The sequence below is a fragment of the Cucumis sativus genome, chromosome 3, assembly GCF_000004075.3.
Source record: "Cucumis sativus cultivar 9930 chromosome 3, Cucumber_9930_V3, whole genome shotgun sequence".
NCBI classification, from domain to species: domain Eukaryota; kingdom Viridiplantae; phylum Streptophyta; class Magnoliopsida; order Cucurbitales; family Cucurbitaceae; genus Cucumis; species Cucumis sativus.
The window spans coordinates 15,018,039-15,035,760 of NC_026657.2; the positions used below are offsets into that span (position 1 = coordinate 15,018,039).

Genomic DNA, 17,722 nt, shown 5'->3' on the forward strand with positions numbered 1-17,722 from the left:
ACGTAAGATCATCATTTACTCCTTCTCATAATCAACATGTTACATAATGATCCTTATCTCTCTTTGACACCCTAAGTTTTATAGGTTATCAACTCCTTTCTTTTCTCCAAAGGTCCCTTGTTAATCACTCGAAGGTGTGCATTCATAGGTTCACAACATTACCATATGACATCTTCCTGTTAATTTAGATACCACAACTTTTCTAAATTATTTGCTCATTATGTTTGTTTAATTACAAACTCACTTGAACCCCAACGAGGACGACAATGTGTTTAAAGTGATATCCAACAAAATAAAGGAATATGTCGCATTGGCATGACAAAAGGACGTGTACATGGATGTCATTCTTAGTTTGGAAGAAAATCACCAATCTAGTTTGGCAAAAGTTGACTATATTTACGACTCGATCAATTACTGTCAACATCGGATGATGCTAGTCATTCGACATCAACCAAGGTCATATTATTGTGTACGACTTGTACCTGTCATACATATCCTTGCATGATTTAAGTAAGTTATTGATGCATGTATTTCATACAATCTCATCTCCTATTGAGGTATGTGGTATACCAAAGACAAAGCATGACCTTGTTCTTGGTCATGAATGATATACCAAAGCAACTCATGCAATATACAAGATCCTACCACATCTTTGGATTGTAGAATTTTTGTTTTAAAACTTTTGAATGCTTAGCGGCAGGTTCTAGGCTAGATACTATTCGACAAGATATGATATTAGAATTTAGATTTCAATATGTGGCTAAACTATACGTCAACATTTATTTGAACTAGCATTGTGTCAGGACTATGTGTAAACTGTCGTTGTAAATAACTTTGAATGACATGTAGATTGTTATAATTTTTGGACACCTATGTGATATTTTGTTACTCATATAATGATTGTAAATGAACTAATACACACTTTCAACTAACGAGTATTGCATGTCGTTCAACGAGTTCACAACAGATTCATCATTTTTTTACTAAAACTTGAGCTTCGAGTAAAGAGTTTATGACAATGGATAAATTAACCGTGTAACTTTTAAGCATCGAGTATTGCTTGTTTATGACAATGAGTTTTTAGCATAATCTTTTGTATTGTCTAAAGAATTAGCTTTGTGTATTAAGTATTGCTTGTTTACATGTGTGTTCTATTATGCACATGTGTTATGGTCGTGAATATGGCATGCTAGGCTCTAATTGAGCGACTATTAGGCAACTAAATAGGATTATGCATTAAAATGTGTACTTCTATTCATGCATTGTTAAATCGCTTAAGATAGATATTATCGTGCAAGTTTTTCTCTCTAACGTGCAAGTATAAGCAAAGAGAGATTTTTTAGTAAGTCCAGGATCGAACACAAGGAAAAGCTCCTATTTTATCCTATCATGCTACTAAATCATGCGGTATAATCTATACAGTATGTCATATGAACAATATATTTTCTATCATAACTATGTACACTATGGTGCTTTGGTGGTGCAAGATGACATGACGAAATGAGGAAAAATGAATAGCAAACTCATCATAGACATGATGATGAAGGAATAGTCTAATTAACTAAACACAATGAACTATGCTTAATGATTCGAGGCGATATAAAGCATACTTTAACTTTGTATTAGGGCGAGCTACCCCTCGGTGCCTTCGTCATACTTGCTTACCTTTTAAGACCCAAATACACAAAGTTAGACTATGATTTATATCTAATCATGTTATAAGCATTTCAAGTTGCCTCTCCCTAATTAAGGCGCACAACCTCTTAGTGCTTTTGCCACACCCATTGTCATTTCTACAATGTATGTAAAGGATAAATTAGGCAGTAAGATTGCATTGCTACAATCTTCCCTCCAATCGCATAGTTGAATGTGTGTTCTCACTTGTCAGATGATCACAATAAAAAAACTGTTGTTCTTCTCTTGAATATACAATGTTCTTGACATCTACACTTAACTCAACAAAGCTTAAAAGGCAGACACCATGATTCTCTAAGCATTAAAATACATTTTATTGCTAGCAAGCTAACTAAACAAATCAAAGAAGGCAAGAAACAAGAAGATTGGAGAATGAAATAAAAAGTACAATGCATGTATTGAATAAAATAACTTTAAGCTTTTCGGCCATAGAGTACATATTACAACACAATATGATATAAATACAGAAGGGCAGATATTAGAGGGAACTACACCTTAGAGTATGATTTTCCATCCTCTTTGGCTCTGATTTTTGCTTGTTGATGAGGGAGAAGATGAAGGGGGGAAGAACTCTTTCTCTCTCTCTTTTGTTATGGGCTCCCACTTAGAAACTCAGGGAAAGGGAGGATGGATGATGATGTAGCTTGCTCTCCTGCCAAAATAAGCACACACCTTGTTCTGAAGTGAGAGGCTTCATTTATAGACAAGAGTTGATGTTGACAAGAGGTTATACGTCATTAATGCTTTCTGAAAAGATGCATCGACGCCGCTCAGGCTGTCCTTTTATCATTTTTCAAATTTTTGAGCCAACCAATTTTTTCTGCTAGTACCCTAAACGTCTAACTTGCTACTTTGTTCTTGCCTTAGTTGAATGTGTCTTATCGTGTGGACGTTATATTGCCAAGTTTCACTTCTTTTGCCTATAATCCTTCGATAAGAGCACTAAAACGCAGTAAAACAAGGATAACACTATCTTTCATGTTATGTTATTCGAAAGTTAACCAAATCGCCTACTTTTTCCTTTGTTTTCTTCTATTCGTACGCGTTTAGATCTCATTATTTTACATAAAAGATTACAATATAACTTGTACTTCTATAGGTTATCAAGTACATAACATGAAGTATCAAATTTATAACAGAGTTTACAACTTTTATGTATCTAGCAAGAAATGTATAGCATCAAGTATGGAGTAGCGTGCAACAAGTAAGGCTTTATCATGCATTTTTTGAAATGTAAGCAACGAGTATTGAGTAGCGTGCAACGAGTATTCCATATCGAGCATCGAGTTTTTTTTTCTAACCTTTAAATTAAAAAAGAAAAAGTAGCAAGTATTAGGCATCGTGTAATAAGAAAGTTGTATCTTGTATTGAGTTTGAAGCATTAAATAACAAGTATCGTCTATTATAGTATAATTTCTTTTTGATTGATTCGAACCAATAGTTTTAACCATATGTTTTACAATTGTTGTAAACTTGTTAATTTATGAGATTCATATTTCACAAGATGATTATGTGTAGCTCAATCTTACATAGGGTAAGTAGATGAGCAATTTCATTAAGTGCTGATTTTGGAACTTGAACAAGAAGCTTCACCCTCTGACCATCTAAAAAATGACTTAATTTATGGTTGGATCACAAACAAATTATTCATTAGATGATTAATGATACTTAAGAAAAATATCATTACAATTGTGAAATGGACATTTTGACTTAAACTGTATTTACGAACAACTCATGAATTATTGAATTGTTTACATTGATTATATTTATGGACACAATTTATATTGATTATATAATGTCACAAACTTTGTCAATCTTCACAAGTGTTGTAATGGTTGCTTCGTAAATCACTCAAGAACAAGGGCAACAAATAATATAATCGTTAACACAAGGAAATATATAAAACCAACAAGAATAATATTAACCATAAGAAATGAGAAAATTGATAACTTGTAGAAAGACAAATTATAATAGCCTTTTACTTAGAGTAACGAAGAAGAATTGAGAGAAAAATGTGATGAATTACATGAAAAAGATAAACTATGGAATATAGGAGTTGCAAAAGACAAAATGTCTAGTTATTATCACGATACTTTCATGGCTAAACTCATGATAACGCGAAAAAAAGAAGATGCAGAGCAAAGAGTGGTGTCAAGTGTTGAAGAGAAGCTCATGTCAACAAATCATGCGATGAAAAAGATTTTACGCAATGAGAATCACTACAAGATAATTGAGTTGGTGAAGATGTCAGCATAAATGTCAGACAACATTTATAATGACACAAGGGAAGAACTGCAACGATGCAATGATACATAGGAGTTTAATGTAAATTGTACATCAAAATGCTGCTTCACACTCTTAATGTTTATAAATAGGCATCAAGAGCTCTAATTTAAATACAAACTTTTTGAGTTGAAACTATCTTCTTTGAAGCTCTGCCAAATCTACTACAATTGTTATTCAATTTTCCTCTTTCTTTTCATTAAGCTAGCTTTAGGTGAGAACTTGAAAATTTGTGAGATTATAAGTGGAGTTTGAAATAACCATCTTCCTAGCATTCGAAAAGACAACCATGGAGCCAAAGAATGCAAGAAATTACCTTCTACGGCTTGACACATTTATCTTCCATTCCATTTGTATTTTATATTTTTATAATATTCGTATTATATGAATTTGATGATTGAGAGACCTAGAGTTGTTATTGTGAATGCAATTATATTTCACTATTCCTTTCCATTTCTTTACGAATTCACCTTTATTCTTTATGTAGTATGATTAAAACGAAGTTTGAAAAGATTGTCTTTGAAAAGTATAATAAATGAAACTGTCATTTTGTTTAATATGAGCTATCCTCAACGTCTAATTCTATTTGAGAGAAAAAAAAGTTTAAGTATTGATAGTTAACTAGTCCAGCATACTGTTATAAGTTAATTCCATATGAGCTAGCCGAGGAACCTAATAGATCTACGAATCGTGGCTCCAATAATTTGAGATTAATTGGCTAAACTCTTTTAGATCGAGCTAATCAATGTCTGTTAACTAACAAATCATTCCACTAAAGTTTTGTAGTTGCACTCCCCTCACTATAGATATATTTGTGTCCATTTGATATAACCATGATTAGTAAATTTATCATTCACAAGTTGTTTGTAATATTGGTTGAGTCAAAATATTATTTTACCTTGAAGATTAAGTCTCACTAACCCACTATTTAACACTTGGTTTAATGTCCAACGACCTATAAATCAAATCCCTCTTGGGCCAATGAGAGGGTGTGACCCCTTGTTCAAGATCTGGATTGAGTTCCTAAGGAAACAATGTATCTACTAACCCTATAGATAGAAATGAATTTCATCTTGCACCCTGTGTCTCCAGCAATCCACTTGGTCTTACCCCTTGAAATATATTGAGAGGGTTATCACGTCAATGATGTTGAGCTCCCGCCACCTATGCAGATTTAAAAATAATCACGTGTGAACACGAGTTCATAGTTAGCTCAAGATTAAGTTATCTAGATCATCAATAATCAAAGTAGTCAGTTTTATACAATCGATGATGTTATAACGTAAAAATGACTATTTCATGGTTTCAGTCTAATGTAAACTATTTTCATAGGATATTCTTACTTTCATGTCTTTATATGAACCATTTAGGACCAAATCGTTTGTACTAACTACAAAGCATACCACATTTATAATGTCTCCTAAATTAGACATCCAACTTTATTCATATACTATAGACCATTTAGGTATATACTCAAACTTGATCCACATTTATGTCTTTACATAAAGTTCAAGTTTACTCAAGATAACCTTGAGACCTTAATTTATTATAGTCGAGATTATAATATTCAATTTCACTAGTAATTTCTTAATAATAATTTTATTGAATATGATATGATTTTAAACTATAAACTACAAATTTTAGAACATAAATTTCATGACATTTTTAAATATAACATAACGGATCGAAATATTTACAAAATGTAACCAATCTTACCGTTGGGTTATTTTTGGTCAGTTTCATTTTATAATTTAACCAAGCATGAAATTAGGGGCATTTTTGGAAATAAATATAACTCTCTATTTTAAAAAGGAAAAAGAATATAAAAATAAGAAAACCCTAATTGTCCAATTCACCTTCTCTTCCGAGTTGCAGAACCTATTCTCCACTATCGTTATCTTGCCGCCGCTCCTTTCTCCTTGTTACTCTCGGAAGCTTGCGAAAGAACTTCAGAGGTATGTTTTCGCATATTGCTTCGGTTCTCATTTGATTCTTCTGCCATTTTCCCTTTACAATCCATTCGATTTTACTCCGTACGTTTTAATGCGTGTATCATTGATTGGCGCTTTGGTAACTCTTTTTTCATTTTCCTCCTTATAGGAATTTGGGTTTTGAATTGCGTATCACCAGTAACGTTTTTTTTTTCTCTTGTTGTACAATTCAGTGTTTTTAGATCCGTGTTCTGTGATTAACTTTGAGAGAGACAAAATGGCTTCTCGTTTCTGGACCCAGGTATTGCCTTCAATCTAAACGTTCGTGTTATTCGTATTTGGGTTTTGATTTTAATATGGTTTGTAAGTTTTATTTGTTTGTTTCTGAATTATTAAACAGGGTGGTGGTAGTGGTTCTGATTCTGAAGCGGAGGAGAGTGACTATGGTGAAGAGCTTGATGACATTCAGGTTGATTCCAACGACCAACCGAACAGAAGCAGATATCTGCAAGGGAATGCCAGTGATAGTGAAGATTCTGAAGATAAGAAGCGTACTGTTAGGTCGGCTAAAGATAAGCGTTTTGAGGAGATGTCTGCTACTGTCGATCAGATGAAAAATGCTATGAAGATCAATGATTGGGTAAGCCTGCAGGAGAGTTTTGATAAAATAAATAAGCAGCTTGAGAAAGTCATGCGTGTTACTGAGTCTGAGAAGGTGCCGACTCTTTATATTAAAGCACTTGTGATGCTAGAGGATTTCTTAAATGAAGCTATGGCTAATAAGGAAGCTAAGAAGAAAATGAGTACTAGTAATTCTAAGGCACTGAATTCAATGAAGCAGAAGCTAAAGAAGAACAATAAGCAATATGAAGAGGTAATTACCAAGTATAGAGAAAATCCTGAGGTTGAGGAAGAAAAGGCTGATGAGATGGATGATGATGATGATGATGATGATGAAGGATCTGAATATGAGGATGATCCTTCTAAAATTATGTCTGATTCAGAGCCAGAGCCAGATATAGACGAGGAAGAAGATCTAGATGATCCAAGTCAAAACTGGGAGAAAAAGAAGAGCAAAAAAAACAAGCTCATGGATAAGCAGTTTATGAAGGATCCTAGTGAGATCACATGGGACACTGTCAACAAAAAGTTTAAGGAAGTTGTGGCTGCTCGAGGTAGGAAGGGAACTGGTAGATTTGAGCAGGTTGAACAGCTTACATTCTTAACAAAAGTTGCTAAGACTCCTGCACAAAAGCTTGAGATTTTGTTCAGTGTTGTATCTGCTCAATTTGACGTGAATCCAGGTCTCAGTGGGCATATGCCTATCAGTGTGTGGAAGAAGTGTGTGCAAAACATGCTTTCTATAATTGACATTCTTGTGCAGAATCCCAACATTGTAGTGGATGATATGGTAGAACCAGATGAGAATGAAAGCCAGAAGCCAGCTGACTATAAGGGAACAATTCGTGTTTGGGGAAACTTGGTTGCTTTTGTTGAGCGGATTGACACTGAGTTTTTTAAGAGTTTGCAGTGTATTGATCCACATACGCGTGAGTATGTTGAAAGGCTCAGAGATGAGCCAATGTTTATGGTTCTTGCTCAGAATGTCCAAGGATATTTGGAACGAGTTGGGGATTACAAAGCGGCTTCAAAAGTTGCCTTGAGGCGTGTTGAACTGATTTATTACAAACCACAAGAGGTTTATGATGCCATGAGAAAGCTTGCAGAGCTGTCGGAAGATGATGGTGGAGATGCAAGTGATGAGGCTAAAGTGGTTGAGGAGAGTAGGGGCCCTGCTGCATTTATTGTCACTCCAGAGCTTGTACCTCGTAAACCCACCTTTCCAGAGAGTAGTAGGGCTTTTATGGACATTCTGGTAACCCTCATATACCAGTATGGAGATGAGCGCACTAAAGCACGAGCTATGCTTTGTGATATTTACCACCATGCTCTCTTAGATGAATTTTATATTTCTCGTGACTTGTTGCTGATGAGTCACTTACAGGATAGTATTCAACACTTGGACATCTCAACACAGATCCTTTTCAATAGGGCAATGGCTCAACTTGGTTTGTGTGGCTTTCGGGTTGGTCTGATCAGTGAAGGACATGGCTGTGTTTCAGAATTATATTCAGGTGGAAGGGTGAAGGAATTGCTTGCACAAGGTGTCTCACAAAGCCGATACCATGAGAAGACTCCAGAACAGGTATTCCTTCATGCAAACCATTTCCTTCATTGTTGACTAACCTATGGATGCATCTGTGGTGGTGTATATGATGTCCAAATGCTCGTGCTTGAAGTAGGACGTGTGTGTTATCTTTTCTAAAAGAATTTTAATTTTTTAAAACATTAAAAGATGGTATCTACAAATGTATTCCACTTGGTAGATGCTTGTATAATAGTTTTACCCTGTTTTATAGATATGAGATCTATGGATCTGATGTATGTGTCTACCCAATTTGATTTGTTTTGCTGAAGGAAATCTGTGATACCTACACAGATGGCTTAGGGATTAGTTGTGGCTTCTGCAATCTTCCCTTAACGCTAGGGAGGTTAGCCAACTTAATCCTTAACGTTTTTAGCCCTTAGAATGGAATTTATATATTCAGTCCATTTTTTTTCAGTAAGCATGGTTGAGTGAGCATTCTATGTTCATTAACTTTACAATTGTTTCTAGCACTTCTATGATGTAGTGATGCAAGTACTACTTATAATGGTGCCCGTTTGAAGAATAGATGTCAGGATGAGACTGTTCTTTTCTTCCTCTTTTTATTTGCTGAGGTTGCGGGCGGGGATGTTCTTGGTTTTAGAATTGGAGCTGTTGTCTTGAATGCTAACTTGTCACAGAGCTGATGTCCATGTGAATCCATAAGAGATGTGCTCTTGTTTTGTTAGTGAACAAAAATGAGTGGGGAGTTTGATATGTCATAATTTAGGGGCTCATTTATTGCTCAAATTGTAAATGTTGTTTGCTTCCAGTTGAGGGCTTTACTCATATATTAGGCGTCAAACACAATATCTTGGTTATCATAAGAGCATATCTTAAGAATAGTGACCAGTTTTATTGTTTTCCTCCGTTAGCAATTTTTTACAACTTTAACTGCTTATCTTCTTTTTAACTACCGGTATATATATCATAAAAAATTGTTTGGAATCAAGCTTCAATTCAGCTTTTAGTTGAAACATCAATCTGCTTGGAAGATTGATCTTATTTTAAATAAATTTAAATGTAGCTTTAGGCTCCATAACATTGTTATATTTGAGCACTTCTGTTTTACAAAATATTTGTTTTTCTCAACCAATATCAGGAAAGGCTTGAAAGAAGAAGGCAGATGCCATACCACATGCACATAAATCTTGAGCTTCTTGAGGCAGTGCATTTAATAAGTGCTATGCTGCTGGAAGTACCCAACATGGCAGGCAATGTTCACGATTCAAAGCGTAAAGTTATCAGTAAGAACTTTAGACGGTTACTAGAGGTGAGTGAGAGACAGACATTTACGGGTCCTCCTGAGAATGTCAGAGATCATGTAATGGCTGCTACCAGGGCACTTCGTAAGGGTGATTTCCAGAAGGCTTATGACGTCATTGCATCTTTAGATGTATGGAAGTTACTCAGGAGGTGTAATGAAGTGCTGGAAATGGTTAAAGGAAAGATCAAGGAGGAGGCTCTGAGGACTTACCTTCTCACGTACTCCTCATCCTACGATTCTCTGAGTTCGGACCAACTCACCCAAATGTTTGACCTTGCAGAGGGTCAAACACATAGTATCGTGAGCAAGATGATGATTAATGAGGAGCTCCATGCAAGTTGGGATCAGCCAAGTGGGTGCATCATCTTTCACGATGTTACTCACACCCGGTTACAAGGTCTGGCATTCCAATTGGCTGATAAGTTGTCAATCCTTGCTGAAAGTAATGAGAGAGCAGTTGAGGCAAGAATTGGAGGAGGATTAGATTTACCAATGAGGCGAAGGGACAACCAAGAATATGGTGCTGGAGGAGCTGCAGGTGGGAGTAGCAGGTGGCCAGATAACATGTCTTATAATCAAGGAAGGCAAGGCGGTCCTAGTTCGCGTGCAGGATACAGCAGTGGTGGGCGAGGCCAAGGTGGGGGTGGTGGATACTATAGAGATAGGATGGGCCAGTCTCGAGGAGGCAATTCAGGATACCAAAGCACCCGTTATCAAGATGCTGCATATGGGTCGGGGAGAACTGCTTATCAGTCGGGATCTTCCAGAGGATCCCAGATGGATGCTTCTGCTCGAATGGTCAGTCTCAACAAAGGTGTTCATGCTTAAAGAACGATTCAGAGTTTTTACTGCTGTGTGCTCAAAGAAAATATGTGATGGAGCAGTCCCACATAAATTTACGAGTAAGTTTCAATTTAGCGTCGTCTGTTTTTTGAACTGAAATCTAATTATCAATGTGTTTTGAAAGGAGAGATTGTATCCTTTTTTTGACCTTTAAATGTTGCTAATTTCTATCCGCATGTTACCCGAGTAAATTTGGGCATTCTTTCTATTGAGCTCCCCACTTCCCTTGGATTTCTTCCTTTTTTCGATGATGAAGAACTTTTGTTTGTTCTAAGAGCTTCAAATGTTGAAGTGTAGCGTAGATTGTGGTACTCAGTCATGGATCGTTAGGTATGCTTCCGCTTCTTACCGCCCACTCTCAGCAGAACAATCTACTGTCAAACGCTTTGGCGATTGGTTTTTGTTTTTCTTCCTTCATTTTCTCCATTTTCCCTTTGTGATGTCTTCTTCCTTTTCCTTAGGAAAGAATTGAACTCCCTCACTTTTAGTGCTCAATAATGTTGGTTCGTTAGACTCGAAACAAAAGGAGAAAATGAATGGAGAATGTTGGTTTTGGTTTCCTGATATTTTTCTCTTTTATGGCATTGTAGTTGGTAAGTGTTGTTGAAGGAAAAAGCTGGAGCGATATGCAAAAGGAAAGAGATTTAAAAAGAAAAAGAAGATACGTGTTTTTTAATTTAATAATAGGATATAAAATGTAATATATTTTGCAAAATAAAAAATAAATAAATTTTTTGTGAATATTTATTTAGTGAGCTAAATTTTAATATTTGCTAATTTATGTTGTCAAAGATAAATTTGCTATAAACAAATTAAACTAATATCATTCTTACTTTAGTGTCAAAGAAAATCAATAGAGTTAATGAATTAATGATTAAATTAGGGATTAAAACGTTCCTTTTAGTCTTAATACCTTATTTTTATGCTTTTAAAATGTATATTTTGTGCTTGTTTGTACCTTTATTCTTATGTTTATTTCATTTATAAATGATTAAAAATATAAAAAGGACTAAAATAAATGAAAGTTGAAAATACATAAACTATTCATTCAAGATTCTAAGATTCTTGATTATCAAAGATTATTACAATTCATAAACAATACATATAATACAAATAACCCAAACGTACGCTTCAAAGGTAATATAAAGAGATGTGTATGGGGTAAGGGGAAAAACTAGGGGTAGCTTCTCCCTTCCTTTTATTACCTTCTCTTTCTAATTTGTCTATTAACTAAGAAAAAAGGTTTAAGGCTTTCGTTTTCCACACCATTTTAAAAGGCAGAGGAGATTAATAAAAATTGCCTAATCAGCTAATTTGAATTATTTAGGTCTCTTTTTTATAACAATTTCTTTTCTTTTTTTGAAAAATAAACTTATTTTCTCTCCATATCTTACAATAATTAACATCTTTATTAATTTTTGAGTCACTTAAAAAAAAAACGAAAATAATTTACCTTTTTTTCTCAAATTTTGACTTCACTTTTTAAACCATTGGTAGAATATAGATAACAGATGAAGAAAGTTTGAGATAAAAGTAGTGTTTGTAAAAAACAAAATGGTTATCAAATGGAACTACAACTATGTAATTTTATTATTTGTAGTTTAAGAACTATTTGAAACTAAAATATTTTTTAAAAGTAAATGTTTGTTTCATACTTGAGAAAATAAATATTATCTTCAAACTTAAAAAAATGTCCTTTCATTTGTTTTATAAGAAAAATTCTTATGAATTTAGTTCTTTTACCTCTTTTATAAAAATTACTTTAGTCCTTCTTGAATCTTGTTCTCTTATTAACTCTTAAAAGTGAATTAAACAAATCTCTTAAAAGTGAATTAAACAAAAACCTATATCTAAAATTTACTTATCTTTAATTTTGAAATTTTGACTGAAATTTTAAAAACATAAGTACAAAGCAAGACTTTGAGAAGTATAAGAGATGTTTGTGGACTTGATTTTAAAAAATTAAAGACCAAAAATTGAAAACAAAATAGTTAATAAAAAAAAATTAAAAAGGATAATTGCAATGGAATTTTCAAGATTTAATGTCTATTAAATGTATAACTAACCATTTTTTCAAGTTACAAATATCACAAACTATATTGATCAACTCAAGGATAGACTCTGGCGGGGTAATTTAGAACGTTTATGTTAAAAATTTGTTTTCCTTTTTTCATATTTGGCTTGAAACAAATCTTTAATTTAACAAGATTAAAACTAGGCTAATTATTTTAAACCATAAGAATTTTAAAAATATTTACAAAATATAGTAAAATATTAATAAAAGAAACTAAGAAAATTATTTTAAATAATAAAAAAAATTTAAAACATTACAACTATAATAAAATCTAACAATCTATTTGCAATAGCATGATAGATAAAGATAAGAGACTATCAGTTACAGTAGATAAATGGATATTTTACAATTATTTTAATTCATTTTACTATTTTTTTTAAAAAAAACAACTCATATTAAATAAATAAATATATGTATGTGCATACGAAAGTAATTAAAAATATTGTTCCAATTATACATAATTCTATTAAATGGGAAATCAGTGACATAAAAGGTCACATATCATCTTTATTCCGAAACTTGGATGTGGAAATATTCAAGGCTTTGTTCAAAAAGGGTTATTAAAGAACTGTTTAGACAGCAAATATAAAATTTGATAGACCTACAAAATATGTACAAGTTCTCTTTTGGGTATAAGTACTCTTATGGGTAATCGTTGTCGTTGGTGCAGACTGCATGCTTTCTTTTTAAGGAGTGCTGCAAAAGCCTTAGACCAAAAATACTTGAATTTGAAGGCCGTTTCTAAGTATTTATAAACTATCCATTATATGCTCTCTTCTTATGTTCATCAATTCAATATTCTTCTTTTCTTTTTCTTTCTATATAATTAGTGTGGGCTAATTTCTATAATAATCTATCCCCATTTACATATGTTCGTTTTGCACTTTCACAATCCTCAATGAAATTTTGATTTTCCCTTTAACATCTCTAAGTTATGTATTGTCAATATCACATATGCAAAGGAACTACCAATCTTATTAACACCCTTAGTATTGCTTATTTTTCAGTTAATCTACTAAGTTATGCTCAGATTAAGAAGCCAAAATAGAAATTCATTGATAAGAAAAAACATGATGTATGATGAACTACAAAAAGAAATATAATAAATTTCATCACATCTTCAGCAATTTCGTTTACCAAATTAGACATTCCAAAAGAAAAAGAAAAAAAAGGAAAAAAAAGATCATCCAAAACTGATCGTTCTAAATAATGCCCAGATGCTATAAATAATTCAACATGAATCTACATGAATTGTTTTTTTAAACAACATAAGAAAAGGAAATACAAAACTCTTCCGCGTACGCGATTACTCTCAACTCTTCAGGGAATTTCAAGTTACTAACTAGAATTTGTAAGCAATGATAAAATTTCATGAAATAGAAAGAAAAAAAACCTATGCTTAGGTATATGATAGACTGACCTTAGTGAAGAATCGGTTGGATATCCAGATATAAACCTTCTGTTTTGATATGAATAAATGGCAAAACAATTTTCAGATTGAAGAACAGAACACTTTTGTCGCCAAAGTTTTCCTCAGGAATTAAGCAGCATTCTTTCTGCTTCTAAAGTTCTCCTTCATTGATGTGAATTTTTTCTTGCATTGGTTCACCGTTTTGCCAGGTACGGCGGCAGCAACCCGCTCCCATCTCTGGTTGGTCTCCTTTGGGAATGTTTTTAGAGCTTGGACTAGTGCTCTTTCTTGTACAGCTGACCAATCGTCTTGCTCTGAACTAGAGGATACTCCATTTGCAGATGGATTGCTAGGAGTTTGGTTGTTTACATTTTGTCCTACCGAGGACATGTCCAGATTGCCATTAATTGCCACATTGTCTTCGGGTTTTTTAGAGGATACACCTTCTAACTCTTCTCTAGTTGAAAGCGGAGATGCAATGGACTGTGCCGGTTTCCTTTTCTCGAGAAATGAGTCGAAAGCCTTGGCAGAGTCAGGTTTCTGCAAGAGGATCGTTTTGGTTGCCTTCAAAATTTCTTCAACTGATCTCTCTGTACCAATGTACTCTGAGATAACCTCCCACCTACGGGAAGTTCCTTTAGGATACTTCTGCATTCCTTTCCTTAAGAGCTCAATTTCATCTTTGCTCCAAGGCCTCTCCTTCTTCTGAAGGCTGCCGCTTAGTGAGGCAGTGGCATTAGCAGTTGTAGAACCATTCTGCTCTTCCGTCTTCTTGCATTCCTGATGCTTTGTATCTGAACTATTGCATTCCTGAGCATCTCTAAGAACCTTCGCAAGCTCCATTCCTTTTTTGCCTTCCATTTTATCACAAATATTTCGCAGCCGCTCAATGTCAAGAGAAGAACAGAGATTTTCCACATCTTCCGCAGAAAGATCAAGCAAAGACTGAGATATCGCAGGCCCAGAAAGCGTTCTAAGGCGAGTCCGTTCTTTTCGTAGGAGTTTCTTCTCCTTCTCTTTCAACTTTTTCTGCTGTTGAGCCAGTTCTGCAGCACGTTTCTCCTCTTCCTCCTTTCTACGTTTCTCCTCTTCAGCAAGCCTAACAGCTTCCTCTTCCTGTAACTTCTTTGCCAAAAATTTTGCTTCCTTCTTCCTCTGTTTTTCAGCTTTCTCTTCTTCTTTTCTTCTTTGGATTCTAGGGTCTCGTTTGTATGCATTATCCACGAGTGTACGAATCCTAGCATATTCTTCCTTTCTGGCCTTTTCTGAAAGTTTAGCATTCTGTCTCTCCATCCACCTCTTATGGTCCCGAGACTCTGCTTGCTCAAGATCAAATTCATCAGCGTGTGGGAACTCTCTCCAACTTTTAAAGGCATACCAAAAGTTGTAGAAATCATCAACTACTTTCAATGGAGTTTTATCATCGCCTAATGATGGAACAGATTGGTTAACAGACCAACGCCCATTCCTCATAAAAGCTGGACCAAACACCTTAAAGAAATCTTGTGGAGCACAATCAGTAGGAATCTCATCATCAAACTCATCTGTTGAGTCATAAATTCTTCTTTTGACAGGATCAATCAACACTTCATACGCTTCTTGAATAGATTTAAAGTGACTTTCTATTTCATCCTTCTTTGCTTGTTTTGCAGCTTCAGTTTCCTCAGCAAGAAGAAGCGCAGCTTGTTTGTCAGGATGATACTTCAAAGCAGTTTCTCGATAACTTTTTCTTATCTGTTCCTCAGTCGCTAGATATCTTAAATGACTCAAACCCAACAACGCATAATGATCTTGTTGTGTGCTTCCACCAGATTTCTTTTTACCTTTGCTGCTGTACGAATCAAATGATGGAGCATACTTCTGTTCTGTATCATCAGCCGCCTGCTCATTCTCATCGCTCACTTCCTCGTCCTCCCAACCAAGGAGTTTAAGGGCAGCATTATGGAAAGAATGGCCAGCAGGTTCATATTTCAACGCCTTGATTGGAAGACAATTTGAGGCAACATAAATTGGTTGTCCATCGACAATCTCCTGTGAATAGGTTAGAAGACGCAAATTGGCCTGGACAGTCATGGCATCAAAAGAAACCACCTAACCAGGATAATATTTTCTGGAATTTTTCTTCAACACAATAAATGTTGTATCTCCAAACTGCACAAACAAGGAAACATCAAAAAGAGACTTGAAGGAAAACCAAATCCAAGAAATAAGGAAGATGCAAAAGGGCACAAACAGTCCTGTGGTTGATTCATGGAATATCATAGAAATTCAACACGAATGAAGTTTCAAGATTAACGGCAAGATGCAGATCAAAACCGTCTCAGCATAACCACTTGATAGCTTCACCAGTTCAATCCATTAAGTAAACTATGTAATCCACGCGTTCGCTACTAAATCAAGTTTCGTAGAAAACCCTAACCCACTCGCCATCATCTCGTAACGCACAACAATGACGACAGCCAGAATTGATTAACTAAAGTCCCTTCTTCCCGTGCATAAAAAAACAACGGGAACACCAAAAAGACACAAGAAAGACTGGATTTACCCTCTCAAAAAAAAAATGTAAATAATATAAACGAACGAATCTAAGTTTCTCACTTTCGTATTGCAATACGATCTTTCCTCACAGTTATTCCCAATCAAACGCTCTGTTTTAAAGAACTACACGATCATTCGACAACGAAGAAGATGGTGAAGTCATCATTACAGACAAGCAAACAAACACAGGAAAATCGCGAGAAAAAGAGAAATTTGTAGGAAACCAAAATAGAAAAACTGAGACATAAACAATAAAACAGAAATTTACATGAAGATGAAGAGATTTCCGAGCTCACGCCGGCAGCTGAAAAGCACTTCCGGTTAGCCTCTGTTCGTCCGCTAAGCTCCGATTTTTTTCAGCCAAAAACTACAGGCGTGAGGTTTTCAGGTATTTATAGTGCGCTAAATCTTGCGGACGACCTCAACTCCTTCTCATGTTTATATTTAGAAAAGTAACTCTTATAAACCATATTCATAAAAATACTCCTCTTAGCTGTTTTTTTTCCTAAACTATTTCCTTTCTAAAAGGAAAAAAAATGGAACAAATAAACGTCGTCGTTCCAAACGAGCTTATGAACATAAATATATTTAAACTTACAATTAGAGAAGTATTACACTAACAACATCTCAATCCAATATTTTTAAATATTGATGAGATTTTTTTTTTTAAAGAAAAGATTGATAAGATGTTAACATTTTTTTCGTACAACAAATTTGAAGTATGAGATTGGATTTTTTACCTACAATATCACTAGGTTAAACTTATTGTTCGCACGAGGTTTTTAAATAATGCATTTTGTGGAGTATTCTAACTAACATGTTTCGTGAAGTTAAACTTGTGTTGATGTTGTGTGTTCAATACTTACTTTGACACATTAATGTTCCACAAAACTTGTTATTTTTCTATGTTTGTTTGGTCAATCAATTATGTTAGGTTAAGTTGGATCATTATAGTTTTGTAACCTAGGTTGGAATATTTTTCATGATTGAGTTTTAACATTTTATTTACATCGTTTAAAATCTTTTGTTGTTGTATTAGTAATTCAACATATTAATTTACTTAGATGTGTTTAATTTATAAATGTAAGCATTTTCTTTTGCTACGAGTTAGAATCTACTAAAGTTCAATTCGACTCAAAACACTTCAATTGTATAGAATTTTTTTAGGTCAAGTTAGAGAAAAATTCTAACGCATGCTTAAGGTCTAGGAATCTAAAACTGGCTCAAAGCACATGTTTTATTGTTCCCAATTTTCAAGTAACTTACTTCTGACGTCAGTAATATAAACATATGCAAAGGTGAAAGACAACTTCTTACTCAAATTGACATTGGTTCAATCAAATTGTCACTTAGGTTTAGAGTATGTTTAGGGTTTGATCAAGTTCACACGTTAAAATTTGGAATCAACCATAAATATTGGACCATTGACATAATCACCATTAAACTCGATTGTTTTAAAAGAACATAATTACTA

General features: G+C 34.3%; 2 protein-coding genes across 2 annotated transcripts; one reads left to right on the forward strand and one right to left on the reverse strand.

Moving 5' to 3' along the window:
• Positions 1 to 5,775: 5,775 nt before the first annotated feature.
• Positions 5,776 to 10,789, forward strand: LOC101203990 (eukaryotic translation initiation factor 3 subunit C). The gene is made up of 4 exons (XM_004146209.3): positions 5,776 to 5,933; positions 6,143 to 6,210; positions 6,310 to 8,115; positions 9,218 to 10,789. Exons 2-4 carry the CDS (start codon positions 6,187 to 6,189, stop codon positions 10,208 to 10,210), a joined length of 2,823 nt encoding a protein of 940 aa, XP_004146257.2. The 5' UTR covers positions 5,776 to 5,933; positions 6,143 to 6,186; the 3' UTR covers positions 10,211 to 10,789.
• Positions 10,790 to 13,470: 2,681 nt separating this feature from the next.
• LOC101203745 (dnaJ homolog subfamily C member 2) lies at positions 13,471 to 16,660 on the reverse strand. Its single transcript, XM_004146208.2, has 2 exons — positions 16,517 to 16,660; positions 13,471 to 15,861 (listed from the first exon to the last, which is right to left on the reverse strand). Exon 2 carries the CDS (start codon positions 15,781 to 15,783, stop codon positions 13,840 to 13,842), a length of 1,944 nt encoding a protein of 647 aa, XP_004146256.1. The 5' UTR covers positions 15,784 to 15,861; positions 16,517 to 16,660; the 3' UTR covers positions 13,471 to 13,839.
• Between the last annotated feature and the right edge of the window lie 1,062 nt (positions 16,661 to 17,722).